At 42.8% G+C, this 19,560-nt stretch overlaps 1 protein-coding gene and 1 long non-coding RNA gene across 2 annotated transcripts in view; both read right to left on the bottom strand.

Moving 5' to 3' along the window:
- LOC120050646 (transient receptor potential cation channel subfamily M member 6-like) overlaps window positions 1–13,333 on the bottom strand; it is a 44,884-nt gene extending 31,551 nt beyond the window's left edge. Inside the window, 17 exon segments of the mRNA XM_038997229.1 lie at window positions 899–1,127; window positions 1,568–1,814; window positions 1,817–1,882; window positions 2,626–2,755; window positions 2,868–2,921; window positions 3,451–3,585; window positions 4,290–4,390; window positions 4,600–4,672; window positions 4,844–4,967; window positions 7,216–7,390; window positions 7,563–7,734; window positions 7,971–8,095; window positions 9,881–10,094; window positions 10,393–10,582; window positions 11,347–11,385; window positions 11,558–11,637; window positions 13,328–13,333. Of these exon segments, the coding sequence (XP_038853157.1) occupies window positions 899–1,127; window positions 1,568–1,814; window positions 1,817–1,882; window positions 2,626–2,755; window positions 2,868–2,921; window positions 3,451–3,585; window positions 4,290–4,390; window positions 4,600–4,672; window positions 4,844–4,967; window positions 7,216–7,390; window positions 7,563–7,734; window positions 7,971–8,095; window positions 9,881–10,094; window positions 10,393–10,582; window positions 11,347–11,385; window positions 11,558–11,637; window positions 13,328–13,333 (2,160 nt within the window).
- A 4,715-nt stretch (window positions 13,334–18,048) lies between these two features.
- On the bottom strand, window positions 18,049–19,523 carry LOC120052480. The gene is made up of 2 exons (XR_005477379.1): window positions 18,857–19,523; window positions 18,049–18,603 (listed from the first exon to the last, which is right to left on the bottom strand). It is a non-coding gene; the product is annotated as an uncharacterized LOC120052480 (long non-coding RNA).
- Window positions 19,524–19,560: the final 37 nt, after the last annotated feature.

Genomic DNA, 19,560 nt, shown 5'->3' with positions numbered 1-19,560 from the left:
ATAAGATTCAGACACATAAACACAAGTCTAATCTGAGGGGTAACTGCTGGAACAGCATAACATCGAATGACATTAATAGACTAAAAATTAACTTCAACTACTGGTTATTTATGCTGTCAATCAATCTTAGCATGGAAACAACACTCAGGTGCACTGGCTCTGCTTTTCAGAATCTTTAAACACTCAAACTGGTGGGACTTGGGTCCGATACAGCCCATGATTTAATGCAATCCGCAGTTGTCTTAGTAAGTTGCATTAGTAAGTCGCCTTGGTAAGTTGTCTTAGAAGTAAGTTGTCTTAGTAAGTCGCCTTAGTAAGTCGTCTTAGTAAGTCGCCTTGGTAAGTCGCCTTGGTAAGTCGTCTTGGAAGTAAGTTGTCTTGGAAGTAAGTTGTCTTAGTAAGTCGCCTTAGTAAGTCACCTTAGTAAGTTGTCTTCTTAGTAAGTTGCCTTGGTAAGTCGCCTTAGTAAGTCGCCTTAGTAAGTTGTCTTCTTAGTAAGTTGCCTTGGTAAGTCGCCTTGGTAAGTCGCCTTGGTAAGTCGCCTTGGTAAGTCGCCTTGGTAAGTTGTCTTGGTAAGATGTCTTAGTAAGTCGCCTTAGTAAGTTGTCTTGGTAAGATGACTTAGTAAGTCGCCTTAGTAAGTTGTCTTAGAAGTAAGTTGTCTTAGAAGTAAGTCGTCTTAGCAAGTTGCCTTGGTAAGTTGTCTTAGAAGTTGTTTTAGAAGTAAGTTGTCTTAGAAGTAAGTTGTCTTAGTAAGTTGTCTTAGAAGTAAGTTGCCTTAGTAAATTGCCTTAGTAAGTGCGGCACAGATTTCGACGGAAAGGAAATACAGGGTTGCTCTCCAGATCTCTGTGAAAACAATTTTCCCCCTGAGGCAAAAGGACTTTGAGAGCCTGACCTTGAACCAGGAGTTCTTCCTCATGTTGAGGCGGCCGGTCCACAGGTCGGTGAGCAGCATCTGGGTGCAGGAGTGGGAGACGAAGGGGCGGAGCCGGGAAGACACAGCCATCTGCAGGCAGGTGAAGTGGCTCCAGGCCTCCATCTCCGAAGTCAGCAGTTTCATGGCCATGCGCTCGTTCTGTCTGAAGGCACGGTCCAGCGCGTCCACCGCCAGCTGACCAAAGTCCCTACAGCCATCCATGCCACAACCCACCAACATTGAGAAACACCGACCGGAAAACATACACTCAAAAACATAGTAATATACACACACAACCACAAAAGTTCACTCTGCTGAAACAACATACACAAAATCCCAGAGGCACACAGAGAGTTTGGGACTATAAGGTTCTATCTGCATTTTTTTAATTTTTATATATATATATGTATTGACATAGCCTTGTACTGTTCAATGTTCTCTACCTATACAGTAGTCTAAATACTCCAATTCATGTTGTTAAGCTCAAAAATATACAAGATAAAAATCCCTTCCACCATTCAAATCAATGAATCTTCAGAACATTAAAGCCTATTATCTCAGAATCTTTTTGTAGATAGAAGATTATAGTCCCAAGCTATCGACACTACTACTACACAACACATTTGATGTTTACGAGGAAACACTGACATAGAGTAGGTTTTGAGCTGCTCTGCCGTGGTGTCATCCATGTTGCTCTGCCGAAACTCGTAGGCCATGGCACGGTACAGTTTACAGGCCACTGTAGCCCGGGCCATGGCCTCCTCCCCGTGCTGCCACAGGAACAGCGCCATCTGCTGCCGCCTCTGCAGCACAGCCCACACAAACAGGTCATTGAAGTTGTAAACAAACAGTGGAGAGTCGCCCAGCTCAGAGCTCTGCTGCTGGGCCACCTTCAGGTCCCTGAGCACCATGGATCTTTCCTGTAGAGATAGAGGAGAGAGAGGAGGGAGGGGAGAGGCAGCCAGCCAATTAGAACACTAATGTACAGGGGGTATTTGTAGCCACAGAATATACAGTACTAGCTATCAAAAGCCTGTGTGTTTGTGTTTCAGTGTGTAAGTGGAGACAAGTGTCTTTAAAAGACCTCTCATTTGTAAGACATGTTAGTTCTGTCACAGATTTGTTTTGGCTGGTCCCATATCTTTCACAGACCTTGCGTTTATAGGGCTGAGCAGTGCGGAAGAAGGGTGGCCTTGATGGACTGCTGTTAGGGCTTTGGTGCGGGTGGAGAGTGCAGTCTGCCCTCCTCTTTTTGTTAAGGGGTCCTGAACTATCCCGTCCAGTCTCCTGGAAATGATGGTCACTTAAATCAGTGCAGAGTACACAAAGGCGTATTTAACAAGGTAAAATGTCCTAAACAAAAACAAGACAACAACAACTCAAAAGAGAAAAACTGCTATATTAATGGTGACCGTTTATACAGAAATGCTTGAGGGCCTTAAGGTGGTATCTTGCTCTGAGTGTATACAGAAATCTAACATGGGCTGCGTTTCAGGCAACTTTGCAGTCGTGGTCCAGGTATCATCCAATGGCTGCGTGCCATGTCATTGACTATGTAGTCAGGCTTCATATTGCTATATCATATGATGTGGTCAGCTGATAGGCCTACAATATGTTAAACACCTACCCAGGCGCTGTGAGATTTAGCAGGCAACTGCAAAATAGTAATCCTGAAACGTGACCATGGTCTCTTACCTTGCAATGGGCATATAGGAGGTTATAGTGGGCCCGGAAGTGTTTCCGTGTGTATGTGCTCCGATAGGCTCCTCCTATCAGATACTCAATTACCTGCCCCACATCTATGAGGGAGACTCTGTATCCTTTAGGTATATGAGTCTACACACAAACACAAACACACACACACACCTGAGTAATTGAAACTCAATATTTCCAGATGCAAAATACTGTAGACATAAACACACACAACATTTAGTTTCACAATATTCACCTGTTTCACATCTTCCACGAGAAGATGGAGAAAATTGTCTGTTGGTCCCTGCTGCTATAAAAAATAATGGCATGTCATGTCTTCATTATCCACAATCAGAAACCATCAAACGCAAACCAGACTTCAGTGGCTAGTTATCTGGATTACAATACAACATTTGTTCCTATGGAATGAAGTGGTCGACCAGATGAAAAGTTGTCCTTTCAACTTTTAGAAAACAAACTTCCACAATAGTTTATGATAATATATGGTGTTAAATAATTTACAAAGTTATTAATTATTGAATATTGTTTATAACTCGAACGACCATCCACAGCTGGACTCATGACAAAGAGCTCTGTGATCTACAAAACATCTTCAAACTGTGGGAAAACCAAACAACCAACGAGAGACTTACACTGTATTACTGTGAATGCAATTACAACCGCTGCTATGACAATTGTGGTATATGAGTTAGCTAATGGCCACTGTACTGTCAATAGGAAAACACAGAATTGCTTCTTCATGTACAGCATACAATAGGTTGTAACTCATAAATACAGAGCTGAAAAGAACAAGAGAGAGAACGTGATCAAGTCATTACCGTGTTATAGAGTTCTTCCAGGCGTGACACGGTCAGGAAGCGGTTCATGGTCATACCGTTGTCGATCAGCAGTTTGACAAAGCCGACCCGGTCCATAACCAGAGCATCCAGCATGGCCTGCTCCAACGAGCCTACCTAGACAGACAACCACAAGCCCACCATAAAGCCTGACTGCCATACCATCAAACACAAACATATTGGGGCGGCAGGATAGCCTAGTGGTTAGAGCGTTGGGCTAGTAACCGAAAGGTTGCAAGTTCGAATCCCCGAGCTGACAAGGTACACATCTGTCGTTCTGCCCCTGAACTAGGCAGTTGTTCAGTGGCGGCCTGTTCCTAGGTCGCCATTGAAAATAAGAATTTGTTCTTAACTGGCTTGCCTAGTTAAATAAAGGTAAAATTTTAAAACGCACAGCAATTTCAGTTGACTCCCCCCACCAAAAAAAAAATATTATAATAAAAAAACAGGGACACACTACACAAACGGAGCGTAGTCCGCTGAATGTTTGGAACCTACCGTATACGACGCTCAATCGCTACGTTTGCGTAGTGTGTAGCAGGCTTAAGCAGCCTTGCCCTGCCCCCTGGTCTGTCTTACATTTACATTTGAGTCATTTAGCAGACGCTCCAGAGAGACTTACAGTTAATGCATTCATCTGACGGTGGCTAGCAATGCCAACCACATCTCAAGTTAAATACAAAATTAAGAAAAATGTCTTAGTAACATTTTCCTCAATAAAGCAGCTATCAGCAAAGTCAGTGCTAGCAAGAAACTGCATTTTTTTTGTGCAAAAAAGGTAAGTACAACGGTAGGGTGTGAGTTGTTTTTGTTTTTTTTACCTGCCAGTGCTGGCCATACACAAGGATGTGTTTTTTAGCTATGTCTGCTCGGTCCCATGCCAGAGCTGTACTGAGCTGCTCCCCAGGAGACGCCTTGGTGCCTGTCAATCATCACAGCATCTGTGGGCCCAATCTTAACCAGACATCAGCCCTGCATAACTTTTGTAGATCATGCATAGATCTATAGGTCATTTGTGTGAAAACTCTGATTTCAAATTAGGATTCAGCCCAGAGAACACATAGAACAGACAAGACAAGACTGGGTCATTCCAGTGACTGACACAGGCATAAAGGCCAGGAGGAGTGGTACCTTTCAGTGTGGCCGTCAAAATGGCACAGTCTGCCTCCTGTTGATCCTCAGATTCCGAGTCGAAGATTGTGATCTGTGTTTTATAAAGATAGAAATGGGCAAGGATGGGATGGTTTTCCCAGGTTAAACCCTAGTCCTGGATTAAAAATCATTCTCAAATGAGAATCTCAAATGAGAGTGCATTTTAGTCAATGACTAGGCTTAATCTGTGCCCGGGAACCCGGTCCACAGTCACGTTACTCACAGACTGTCTGTAGTCCATACACTCCATCAGAAGGTTGTAGAGCTGGCTGGCGTCTGCTCTCTCCAGGCCAAACATGCCCCCTATCCTCAGCAGGAAGTCCTGCTGGATGTCTGTGTCCAGCTGCCTGTAAACAGTACCAACACAGTATACATATACTGCTACACCAGTAAAGTAAGACATAGGCTAACAACCTGGGTCCTTTTGGCTCAACTACATGCTAAGATCTGAGCTCTGGTTAGCAAGCTGCCTCATACACCTGCCTCCACTCTCATTTCTCAATTGGCATGTTTTGGCCCCAAAATAAGGCCTGTGTTATGCCTCTGGACACCTACAGTATACCGCAAACACACTGACGACAAAGATAAATGAGCCCTGAGATTTTCCTCAGCCCATTAATCTGACCAGGGAGAACTCTAAGCCTCCCACTGGGTGAGGGCTCAGCAAACTTGATTTAAAACAGCAACATTTTCTCTACACCCCATGGCAAAATGTGCAGAATTGCATGAAATTAACTTTAAAACAAAAAATATATACAGTTGAAGTCGGGAGTTTACATACACCTAAGCCAAATACATTTAAACTCAGTTTTTCACAATTCCTGACATTTAATCCTAGTAAAAATTCCCTGTCTTAGGTCAGTTAGGATCACCACTTTATTTTAATAATGTGAAATGTCAGAATAATAGCAGAGAGAATTATTTATTTCATTTTATTTCTTTCATCACATTCCCAGTGGGTTAGAAGTTTACATACACTCAATTAGTATTTGGTAGCATTGCCTTTACATTGTTTAACTTGGGTCAAACGTATCAGGTAGCCTTCCACAAGCTTTCCATAATAAGTTGGGTGAATTTTGGCCCATTCCTCCTGACAGAGCTGGTGTAACTGAGTCAGGTTTGTAGGCCTCCTTGCTCACACACACTTTTTCAGTTCTGCCCACAAATATCTATAGGATTGAGGTCAGGTCTTTGTGATGGCCACTCCAATACCTTTTGCCACAACATTGGAAGTATGCTTAGGGTCATTGTCCATTTGGAAGACCCATTTGCGACCAAGCTTTAACTTCCTGACTGATGTCTTGAGATGTTGCTTCAATATATCCACATAATTTTCCTCCCTCATGATGCCATCTATTTTGTGAAGTGCACCAGTCCCTCCTGCAGCAAAGCACCCCCACAACATGATGCTGCCACCCCCGTGCTTCACAGTTGGGATGGTTTTCTTCGGCTTGCAAGCCTCCCTCTTTTTCCACCAAACATAACGATGGTCATTATGGCCAAACAGTTCTATTTTTGTTTCATCAGACCAGAGGACATTTCTCCAAAAAGTACAATCTTTGTCCCCATGTGCAGTTGCAAACCGTAGTCTGGCTTTTTTATGGCGGTTTTGGAGCAGTGGCTTCTTCCTTGCTGATCGCCCTTTCAGGTTATGCCGATATAGGACTCGTTTTACTGTGGATATAGATACTTTTGTACCTGTTTCCTCCAGCATCTTCACAAGGTCCTTTGCTGTAGCTCTGGGATTGATTTGCACTTTCGCACCAAAGTAAGTTAATCTCTAGGAGACAGAACGTGTCTCCTTCCTAAGCGGTATGACGGCTGCGTTGTCCCATGGTGTTTATAGTTGCGCACTATTGTTTGTACAGATGAACGTGGTACCTTCAGGCGTTTGGAAATTGCTCCCAAGGATGAACCAGACTTGTGGAGGTCTACAATTTTTTTTCTGAGGTCTTGGCTGATTTCTTTTGATTTTCCCACGATGTCAAGCAAAGAGGCACTGAGTTTGAAGGTAGGCCTTGAAATACATCCACAGGTACACCTCCAATTGACTCAAATTACGTCAATTAGCCTATCAGAAGCTTCTAAAGCCATGACATAATTTACTGGAAATTTCCAAGCTGTTTAAAGGCACAGTCAACTTAGTGTATGTAAACTTCTGACCCACTGAAATTGTGATACAGTGAATTATAAGTGAAATAATCTGTCTGTAAACAATTGTTGGAAAAATTACTTGTGTCATGCACAAAGTAGATGTCCTAACCGACTTGCCAAAACTATATTTTGTTCACAAAAAAATTGTGGAGTGGTTGAAAAACGAGTTTTAATGACTCCAACCTAAGTGTATGTAAACTTCTGACTTCAAGTGTATATACACTCGCTATCACGAGGGGGGCCGCTAAAATGTTTTGCTCGCAGGGGGGTATGGATGTGGGTACAAAGACCCACAAGCCACTGCGGCCCCTCTTGATGAGTTACGTTTTTTGTTGCCCCCACCTCGATCAAAGTTGCCCATCCCTGCTCCACTGCACATGAACACCAAAGTCTTAAAGGCGTAAAAGCCATTATATGCATGACTACAGCGGCACTCCACACCTGTCTATAGCAGTCTGTTTGTGTAAGAATGCCAGCAGGTCAGCTGCCCGACCTGATCCCTCGAAGACAAACACAGGCACGGGGGGCACACTGCTCACGTACTCCAGCACCATGGACACAATGTCAGGGCCGCCCTCCACCACCACACATACCACTGGCACACCCTGGTTAAGCCCTACCAGAGAGGTAAACATCACACACACACAGACAGACATATTGTTACACACGTGTATTACAATACTCTCTCTCACACACACACTGCAATGCATTCTCTCTCTTTCTTTCTCACACCCATTCACATACACACACTCTCTCTTTCACACACACACAGTCACACACACACTCACGAGGGTGGATCTTCTGCAGTTGAATGTGTCTCTCCAGCTTCCTCCTCAGTCCCAGCTGGCAGCCATGTTTTCCCAGAGTTCCATCGTCCACTAACAGGAAGTGGGAGTGCAGGCCGTTCAGACACACCCTCTTACTCAAGGGGTTTCCCAGAGGCTGGTAGGGCCTGAGCACCTGGGTCAGGTATCAGAACACAGGTCAGAGAGAAAGCAGAAGAGGATATGAGATAGGCCAAGCGGGAAAGTGAGAGCACATGGCAGCTCAAGAAAGATAAAAGGTGACATTTTCATGGGGCAAATTAGTACAGATCTGTGCAAAAAATCCTGCAAACCTTATTATAATGTGACAGCGTGATTTAATTTGAAACTTTCCTTAAAAGCACTGATATCTTTACAGAGAACAACACTCACATCTCTCCCTATAAGGTCACTGTGATTGTCAATTACGCCCCAGGGTGTGACCCCTACAGCATTCCTCTTCCTGAGGTCGTGGGTGCCATATGTTTTCACAGCCTCCCCTACGTACCGGGACACACCTAGGAGGGGCAGATTCTCAGTTCACTAACAGTGCCTTCGGAAAGTATTCAGAACCCTTAACTTTTTCCACATTTTGTTACGTTACAGCCTTATTCTAAAATTGATTAAATATTTTTTTCTCCTCATCAATCTACATACAATACCCCATAATCACAAAGCAAAAGAAGGTTTTTAGATTTTTTTGCTAATTTATAAAACATAAAAAACTTAAATATCACATTTACGTAAGTATTCAGACCCTTTACTCAGTACTTTGTTGAAGCACCTTTGGCAGCGATTGCAGCATTGATTCTTCTTCGGTATGACCCTACAAGCTTGGCACACCAGTATTTGGGGAGTTCCTCCCATTCTTCTCTGCAGATCCTCTTAAGCTCTGTCAGGTTGGATGGGGAGCGTTGCTGCTCAGGTATTTCCAGGTCTCTCCAGAGATGTTTGATCGGGTTCAAGTCCGGGCTCTGGCTGGGCCACTCAAGGACATTCAGAGACTTGTCCCGAAGCCCCCCATCTGTTGTCTTGGCTGTGTGCTTAGGGTCGTTGTCCTGTTGGAAGGTGAACCTTTGACGCTCGGTCTAAGGACCTGAGCGCTCTGGAGCAGGTTTTCATCTAGGATCTCACTGTACTTTGCTCTGTTCATCTTTGCCTCAATCTTGACTAGTCTCCCAGTCCCTGCCGCTGAAAGACATCCCCACAGCATGATGCTGCCACCATCATGCTTCACCTTAGGGATGGTGCCAGGTTGTGTCCAGACGTGAGGCTTGGCATTCAGGCCAAAGAGTTCAATCTTGGTTTCATCAGACCAGAGAATCTTGTTTCTCATGGTCTGAGAGTCTTTAGGTGCCTTTTGGCAAACTCCAAGCGAACTGTCATATGCCTTTTACTGAGGAGTGGCTTCTGTCTGGCCACTCTACCAGGCCTGATTTCTGGAGTGCTGCAGAGATGGTTGTCCTTATGGAAGTTTCTCCCATCTCCACAGAAGAGCTCTATCAGAGTGACCATTGGGTTCTTGGTCACCTCTTTGAGAAAGGCCCTTCTCCCCCGATTGCTCAGTTTGGCCGGGCGGCCAGGTCTAGGAAGAGTCTTGGTGGTTCCAAACTTCTTCAATTTAAGAATGATGGAGGCCACTGTGTTCTTGGGGACCTTCAATGCTGCAGAAATGTTTTGGTACCCTTCCCCAGACCTGTGCCTCGACACAATCCTGTCTCGGAATTCTACGGACAATTCCTTTGACCTCAAGGCTTGATTTTTGCTCTGACATGCACTGTCAACTGTGGGACCTTATATGGACAGATGTGTGCCTTTCCAATCATGTCCAATCAATTGAATTTACCACAGGTGGACTCCAATCCAGTTGTAGAAACATCTCAAGGATGATCAATGGAAACAGGATGCACCTGACCTCAATTTCGAGTCTCATAGCAAAGCGTCTGAATACTTACGTAAATATATATATATTTTTTTTTAACAGAAATGTTTTCGCTTTGTCATTATGGGGTATTGTGTGTATTATTTTTTATTTAATACATTTTAGAATAAGGCTGTAACATTACAAAATGAGGAACAAGTCAAGGCGTCTGAATACTTTCCGAAGCCACTGCATATACATACAAACACATATAAACTGATCTACAACACATATAAACAAGTACATGTAATACACACCACACACACAGTATAATACATGTAAAATGAGCCCAAAATCACACACATATGCTGACATCCACACGTACTTACTGTCTTCATTAAAAGCAAATTGCAAATTCATCAGCATTATTTCACACACATACCTGTGTTGATGCCGTCTGTGAGTATCCAGGCTCCAGTGCTCTGGGCTGCTGTGATCAGGCCTTTGCTAAAGGCCTGTCTAACCTTGAGAGGGAGGGGGAAGTTCTCTGTCCCCCCATGAACAGTCAGCAGTAGTTTAGGCCGTTCCATCTGCCATTCACTCCGCATCAGCTGCAGCAGAGCCTCAGCCTTGGCATCGACCGCAACACGAACATACTGAACGGTCAACACAAAAAGCATGGTCAGGTCAAACACATTAATATGAGATAACAGCTAGTCCTCGTTGGCATCCTATTTGGCATTACACTGCAGTTGGCATATTGCCCATGCACAGTTTGACACACAAACACCACGTTTTTGTTACTCTGAGTTTCAGACATCCAAAACCGTTCCTAACAAGCTTCTAAATGGTAAATACAAGTGGGAAACTCAGGTGGCATCATTGCACCCCTTGTTTCCCAGTTGGATATTTCTGAGTTCCGACTAGCACATGAACGCAGCAATAGCTACAGACCTTGGCATGGCAGTTACGTCCAGCACTGTCCTGGAAGTCAATGGTTCCGTAGGCATCGGTGGCACTGGTTTGTGTGTGGCACTCCACTGACCACTCCTCTTGCTGCCCTGTCCCAGGCCCAGGCCAGCTGGACATGGAAGGGCCAGTCTCCAGCAAGGTGTGCTCCCCTACCAGACGTCCACAGCAGCATCTGGGGGTTAGGGGGAGAGAGCCAAAACTCAAACCTTTCTGGTTGTAAAACATTGGCACAAAAATGCATTGTTGTTCCTATAAATGTCGTGATAGTATACACTGAGTATACCAAACATTAAGAACACCTTCCTAATATTGAGTTGCACCCCCTTCCTCAATTTGTCGGGGCATGGACTGTACAAGGTGTCGAAAGTATTCCACAAGGATGCTGGCCCATGTTGTCTCCAATGCTTCCCACAGTTGTGTCAAGTTGGCTGGATGTCCTTTTGGTGGTGGACCATTGTTGATACACACGAGAAACTGTTGAGCGTGAAAAACCCAACAGCGTTTCAGTTCTTGACACAAACCGGTACTCTTGGCACCTACTACCATACCCAGTTCAATTAAAAATAATTCACCCTCTGAATGGCACACATACACAATCCATGTCTCAATTGTCTCAAAGCTTAAAAATATTTTGTTAACCTGTCTCCTTCCCTTGATCTACAATAATTAAAGTGGATTTAACAAGTGACATCAATAAGGGATCATAGCCTTCACCTGGATTCACCTGGTCATTCTGTCATACTCAGTGTATATGGAATTACTTTCTGTAAGTGTACTTTTACACTAAAATGGACAATCTCACTCTAAAAACACACACACACACACACACACACACACACACACACACACACACACACACACACACACACACACACACACACACACACACACACACACACACACACACAACCAAACACACAGTCAGCAAAGTCATACCTTATTAGGTTTTGGCATACTTGACACATTGGAAAACATCTGCAACAAACAGGAAATTATACATCAGCAACATAACCGCTTTTACTAGAACAGTTAGCATTACCAAAAGTTAGCATTTCTGCCTACCACGGTAAATATCATAATTCCAGCACTACTGTCCATTATCATATGAGATTTTGACACTGCTCAGCAAATACCAATTCCAGCTCACCTGTGTAGGTCTCGGCATGCTGGGATGAATTTACCACATGCTCTCTTGCAGAAGGTGTCTTCAATCCAAGATCTCCGTGACTGGAACACAACACACAACAAATTAACACAATGCTTTCTGGGGGAGGAATACCATGAAAGCCTTGATACTATTACAATGTCTAACGCATAACCTTTTGAGAAGAATTTGTGAGAGACATCAATGCTGTGCTATCAGTCTAACAGAAGCTACCTAATGCTGTATCTGACTATAAGAACAAATCGAACATAACAGTCTGTTCATTTCTGAAGACTGAGAGAAAACCGAGACCAATGTCATTGGACTGTAGCCCAGCTCCCTCCACCACTCAACATCACAGTGAGCCTTCGTCATGTTACTCCACATTCGTCAGAGCCTCAATCATGTATTTCCTGAAAGGCTCTTGCTCAACATTGGCCCAGCTCAAAATAGAAACATACACACATCCCTTTCCTGTGATTATCTAACATGCTTCAGACCTTGAGTGTTGTTGAGTGTTGTGTGCATGTGTAGTTTCCATCCTCCTCTGTGTACATTGACTTCAATGCAAAACCTAGGAGGCTCATGGTTCTCACCCCCATAGATTTACACAGTAATTATGACAACGTCCTCCAACCTATCACAGCTCTTGCAGCATGAACTGACATGTCCACCAATCAAAGGATCAGAGAATGAATATAGTACTGAAAGCATAAGCTATAGCTAGCTGGCACTGCAGTGCATAAAATGTGGTGAATAGTTGACTCATAGAGAAAGACAATCAAACAGTTTTCAAACACATTTATTTAAAAATGAAGGAGAAGCAAATGAGAGCTATACTTCCTTGTATTTGTTTTTCACTTTCACTTACTTAGCTAGCGAATGCATCTAGATAGTTTAGCCCACTCAAACACCAGGCTCAGAGAGGGATCCTATGTTAGCTAGCTGGCTATCCAACACGGGAACTATTCCAAGTTAAGGTAAGCTTTTGGTTTTATTAATTTATTGCCACCGGGGCCCGCCAGTGTAACTACTAAAATGCTTGCTGACTGTACACTGTACTGCATGATTGTAGCGGGTTTACTAACCCGTTCTATTAGCTATGTTGACTATGACGTTAGCTAACATGGTGACAACAACTTAGGCTGTGTGTAGAGATTAGCGGATATGATATGAAGGTTTGGCTTGGAAAGCTGATGTGTTGTGCACAAGCGAAGGGAAAATGTGAGAGCGCATAGATGCGAGAAGGAATTATACAACTAGCAAAGTGATCATGCTGTTTGTATGTGGCTGCTATGAAAATGAACTGTGTTTGTGTCTGATCAGGGGTGTATTCATTCCACCGAATGAATTCAGATAAACATACCTGAATTTGTCCCGTAGAAACTCTCGTTTTACAATGGTTGGACTGATTACACCCTAGATCAGTTAGATGCATAGATGCAGGCAGGTGTGAAGGCGGTATTGAATGTGTCACTGTCTCACCTTGATTACAATTTTTTTTATCTTGAGCTTACAACTTAGCCTACGTTGTAAGCTTTCATTCATAGGCTAGGTTGTAGCAACCTCATGATGGGTATAGAGAAAATTTGAGTATCATGTAGCAGCCTAAACCTATTGATGTTATATTGAGCTGGGTGAATGATGACAATCATCCAATATTCTGTAATAGAAATAAGGCCATGCTCGTAAAAAAAATTGTAACGTCCTCCCTCATCTTAAATGGCACTGACCGCCACTGGTGTGTGTGAAAGAGAGAGAAAGGAGATTTACCTTCATTTTATATCATTCAGTTTACAATGACAGCCTAGGAACAGTGGGTTAACTGCCTTGTTCAGGGGCAGAATGACAGATTTTTACCTTGTCAGCTCGGGTATTCGATCTAGCAACATTTCGGTTACTGGCCCAACACTCTAACCACTAGGCTACCTGCCGCCCCCCAAAAATATATAAATTCATCACGGTCATCTCAGCAAGCTCGTAATTTACGCACCAAACAAGCTTTAGGCTTTTGTTTTGCACACCCCACATTTTTGGGTTAGTGACAAATGTTCTCATATGTAAACTTTGATTTCAGGTTCTTCGATTTTTTGGACAAATGCACTCAAAAACTCTCTTTTGGGAATTTTTTTCATTACTTTCATTAGCATTTTGCATCATAATTATGTGGCAAGTGACAATATCTTGAAAACTTGATTGCTGACATGCAACACATTTTAGGACTGTATAAACAGTGGATTAATGAAACAGATACCAAATTCGTCTCAGGCTCTGTGCACTGTACAAATACAACGTTTGGACAGCACATTGACAAGAAAAGCAAGGAAGAGATAGCATTGTTTTCTAGAAACACATGGTGACAAAGGCAAAAATAGAACAGATTTGAATCACAACTGTGTCACAATAGATATATGAGATGCGATGCCCGCTATAAATTCACTTAGCCTCAGTTCTTGCCGATTTGACTTTATTTTAAGTTTATATAAGAAGCACTTGTATTATTATATAATAAAGTAAGACTGATTTGGAATCATTTGGAGGACTTTCTTCAAATGAATTAAAAAAGTTAAATATCTTGCAGTCAGTTAGGCTACAATTTTGCAATTTCATACCACTAATACTCATAGAAACTTGCTAATGAACTGCCTTCAGTATGAGAAGCCATATAGATAATATAAAGACAACTTATCCAAACTTACCATTGTCTGCATTCATATAGGCACACAAATGATCCTAACATAGGTCCATACGTATACTTGACACATCTATCCTATACAGTAATTAAACACATGGGTCATTCAGCTCCCCTGCTCCCTCATTGGCTGATCATTGTTGGAGACAGGCTTTAACCAGGCCTTGGTCCAAGGGTCAGTCATTCCTTCACAAAGGCTTTGAAGATCTCATGCTTTCCTCCACCATAAACACACTGGGAGAATCTCAATTTGATTGCTCTATTCCTTGCGTCCTCTCCTCGCCTCCTTTTGGAAAAGGTCAAAGTTAGTTGAGTAGAGGAAACACATGTGCTTGTATGAAATGACTCTCCTGTCCCACTAGCATGTCATCAGGAAAGTTACATTTACAGAAGAAGATCCCCAAAATACATGTGTGTAGTGGTCAAAAGAAATGTAGCTAGTTATGCTACATATTTTATATATAAAAGGATAAGTTGCGTATCGTTTCTAAATGTGGGCATGCTATTCTACATGAGAAAACAACAGCTGATTCAAAGGGGATGTGGAAGATTTCAAAACTCTTCGCGGTAGATTTCGCACTTGAAAAAAGGCTAAGATTTGGACCTCCTGTTCTCCATTTACCACGTCACTAAGAGTTGGTGGTGCTGCATATGGCTAGTGCTCATCACAACCACCAATCAAATGCTTTTAAAACCCTAATGGGGGGTGTGAAAGTGCACTTTGGGACAATGTTATGGCCTCTAGGAAAGCCCTTGGCAACCCTGTTTGGTCAAAGAACATGGCTGTCAGAGTGCAGTAAACATGTGCGCCATCGATCACACTTCACCCAACACCCATGGAATAAGTTGTGGTCTGCTGTACTCCATTCTTTAAAGGGAGTGCAGCGCCCACCCATTGGTCATTTCAACAATAAACAGTATACATATTTATAGTTTTATTGTACAAAGCGATAACTGTATAGACCAACACAGACCTCAAACTTGCCTTGTGTTACCTACAGTGCCTTCAGAAAGGATTCATACCACTTGACTTAACAAAACAAAAAAAATGGTGTGTTACAGCCTAAATTCAAAATGGATTAAAAAAATAAAAATCCCCCTCACTTCTACACAAAATACTCTGTAATGACAAAGGGAAAAAAATACCTCGCAAAGAATGTACTGGTACTGTATACATGTTGAGCAGCAGTTTACAGACTGAAGAGCAGATTTGTAAACAGAGTAACAACTTCCGTATGTTTGCCTTAACATAGACATTCATTGACTAATACATCAATTCTTTCATCCATAAATCCATCCATCTATTTGGAATGTTATTTAAAGTAAGAATCCAACAGCTAGCTATGACCAACAGCAACAGGTTAAGTTCAAATAAAATAGTCCATTCACTTTGAAAAACCATCAGTAAGTAGCCAGGGTGGGTTAATGTACCAACAACTAGCTGCATACACAACACATTTCATCCCTTCATTCCAATACACTGTAGGCTACATGAAGATAAAAAAGGAGCACTGAACGCATTTAACGACGCTATGTCAATGATTTATCTCCTAAAAGTAATAAAACAATTAGTGTTCAGTCTATAAAAACTCTTACAAATACCGGGCCACAGGGGCGGACTGGTATTTCTGACACATCGGCCTATTATCCAAGGCCCCCCCACCAGCCCATGTATTCCGTGAGGCCCCCATTATTAGCCAAGTAATGATCATTTTGCACACAAAAAAAATAGCTAGTTAGACAGGCCAACTGGACCAAAAATGGACCAGCCCATCTGGCATTTCAGCCAAATGCCAGATGGCCAGTTCGCCGGAAATAATTTTACTCTGGTTTCATGCTGTAAGCCATATAGATATAGTTGTATTTCCATGGTAATGACACTGTAGCCCTGGTATGTATAGTGCATTGGGAAAGTATTCAGACCCCTTTACTTTTTCCACTTTGTTACGTTACAGCCTTATTCTAAAATTAACACAATACCCCATAATGACAAAGCGAAAACATGTTTTTAGAAATTCTTGCAAATGTATTAAAAGTCAAACAGAAAAACCTTATTTACATAAGTATTCAGACGCTTTGCTATGAGACTCGAAATTGAGCTCAGGTGCATCCTGTTTCCATTGATGATCCTTGAGATGTTTCTACAACTTGACTGGAGTTCACCTGTGGTAAATTCAATTGATTGGACATGATTTGGAAAGGCGCACCTGTTGGTCCCACAGTTGACAGTGCACGTCAGAGCAAAAACCAAGCCATGAGGTCAAAGGAATTGTCCGTAGAGCTCTAGAAAAGGATTGTGTCGAGGCACAGATCTGGGGAAGGGTACCAAAAAAATTCTGCAGCATTGAAGATCCCCAAGAACAGTGGAAGAAGTTTGGAACCACCAATACTCTTCTTAGAGCTGGCCGCCCGGCCAAACGGAGAAGTCCGGGGATAAGGGTCTTGGTCAGGTAGGTGGACAAGAACCCGATGGTCACTTGGACAGAGCTTCAGAGTTCCTCTGTGGAGGTGGGAGAACCTTCCAGAAGGACAACCATATCAGCAGCACTCCACCATTCAGGCCTTTATGGTAGAGTGGCCCAACAGAAGCCACTCTTCAGTAAAATGCACGACAGCCCGCTTGGTGTTTGCCAGAAGGCACCTAAAGGACTCTCAAACCATGAGAAACAAGAATCTCTGCTCTGATGAAACCAAGATTGAACTCTTTGTCCTGAATGCCAAGCCTCACGTCTGGAGGAAACTTGGCACCATCCCTATGGTGAAGCATGGTGGTGGCAGCATCATGCTGTGGGGATATTTTTCATCGACAGGGAGACTAGTCAGGATCGAGGGAAAGATTAACAGAGCAAAGTACAAAGATCCTCGATGAAAACCTGTTCCAGAGTGCTCAGGACCTGACTGGGGTGAAGGTTCACCTTCCAACAGGACAACGACCCTAAGCACACAGCCAAGACAACGCAGGAATGGCTTCGGGACAAGTCTCTGAATGTCCTTGAGTGGCCCAGCTAGAGCCCGGACATGACCCCGATCAACCATCTCTGGAGAGACCTGAAAATAGCTGCTGTCACACTCCCCATCCAGCCTGACAGAGCTTGAGAGGATCTGCAGAGAAGAATGGGATAAAACTCCCCAAATACAGGCGTGCCAAGCTGGTAGCGGCATACTCGAGGCTCTAATCACAGGCAAAGGTGCTTCAACAAAGTACTGAGTAAAGGGTCTAAATACTTATGTAAATATGATATTTCAGTTATTTTTCAGATATTTGCTGTTTTTGCTTTGTTATGTGTATTGTGTGTAGATTGAAAAGGGAGGGGGATTATTTAATACATTTCAGAATAAGGCTGTAAAGGGGTCTGAATACTTTCCGAATGCACTGTACATGTAGCTTTATCCTTGTGTTCAAAGCAGGTACAATAACCATGTAGCCAGATTTTAGAGTTAGTGTCTCAGGCCAGGTGAAAGAGCGAAAATGTTGCAGTTTTAAAGCTAATTTCCTGCAAATCTACAAATTGTGTCATGGGGCAGAGATGTTTTGTTGTTGCAGCTTTAAAGATAATATGCTGCAATTTTGCCATGAGGCAGAAAGGTAACGTTGCGGATTTAAAGCTTAAATTACAGTGCATTCATGTCAAAACAAAAATTTGGGGGAATAGTATGGAGTTGACAAATTGATTATTTATGGAGTACTGTGGATACCAATATCCCTGTGAGCCTCCCAGGCCCATGTTGCCCAGGGTTAAGAACATCAATTGTAGATTAATAATATCACACTGTATTACACACTTTAAACTTATTCCACAGATCCTTTGGCCAAAAGCAATTTAATATGTTGTTTGTAATATTAATTTTATAACATTTAAGGTTCAAATGTAATATTCAGTATATATTTTGATATCTGGCCAGGTGTCTACGTACCCCACTTTGAGAACCCCATGGTCTACACAGTATAGATCTAAAGCTATGGCTCTGATGGGCAGTGTGTCTGGTTGGAGGAGCTATAGGAAGACAGACTCCTTGTAATGGCTGGAATGGTATCAGACACATGTAAACCACGTTTGACTCCGTTCCATTAATTCTATTCAAGCCATTACAAAAAGCCAGTCCTCCTATAGCTTCTCCCACCAGCCTCCACTGGTGGCCACCTCTCATATAAGAGTTCCATGGTGGGCAGACCATGAATTAAAATTTATGACTCCATGGCTTCACAGGATAATTCTTTGGCAGGGGGTTCTCCATTTGATCCAGAGAGGTTTCCATTCTGAAGGAGTGAAATGTCCAGCTCAGGTAGAGGGACCCTCCAGTACTGGAATGAGTTGAAAGTGCATAGGTCATTGCCATCATCATCTTTGTGTGTGACCTAGAGGTGAAGAGGGAGAGCGTTTAATAATTAATTAATGGAAAATAAACAATAAACTGTTGTAGTGGTGACTTAAGAACTGAATTAGTGACATGGTTTGAAAGGAAGAATGGGTACTGAAAAAATACAACGTGCAACATCTTGTGGACACCTCAAGTATTGCGCTCAATGGATGTTGATTACAACAATTCCAACCTTGTGCAGTTTGTTCCAGTATACACTTTCTAGGCAGCAGTAACATATATGTACTTACAATCCTTGGAGCATCGTATCTTGTGACAGTGTTATCTCGTGCACGTTTCTTAGAGGTCACCGTTGAGCAACCAGAGTTCGCAGATGCACTCTCTCGGAAACTTCCAGAATTCTTTACCAGCACACTCTGTGGTGCACTGACCCGATGGTCACTATTTGACAGCTTACGAAGTTTAAGTGTTTCTTGATGTTCCTCCTGATCTTCGAAATAATACGGTCTCTTTTTGCAGCGTCTCCCCAACAAAGCGAGCAGAGATGGCGGACTCACGCACCCGGCTGCAGCCATGCTTTCTAACTGCGTATCAAATTTGTCAAGCGGACGAAAACATGATCTTTTAACAGGCGTGTCGTGGAACAAAACGTCTTCAGCTCGCCTTTTCGTCATGAGTACACGTTGTCCAAATATTTCAGAGTGCCAGATAAGTTTTGCGTGGAATCTTTCAAGCATCAACAACAGGTATCATCAATGTTTTGACTGAGCCGCGCACCACTTACTGTGTAAATTACACACACGCGGTCTGGCCAATGAGAGTGGTTGTCACTCGTTAACAAAGTCATAAACCCCGCCTATTTCTACAATTTAAATTCTGATTTTAAAACTAACCTTAACCACACTGCTAACTGTATATTAACAACTAAAATCACGTTTGTTTTCATGAAATGTTACGATACAGCCAATTTTGACTTTGTGGCTGTCTTATCTTG

This window comes from Salvelinus namaycush, chromosome 1 (genome assembly GCF_016432855.1).
Source record: "Salvelinus namaycush isolate Seneca chromosome 1, SaNama_1.0, whole genome shotgun sequence".
Lineage (NCBI taxonomy): Eukaryota > Metazoa > Chordata > Actinopteri > Salmoniformes > Salmonidae > Salvelinus > Salvelinus namaycush.
This window is presented reverse-complemented; position numbering and strand designations above follow the sequence as displayed.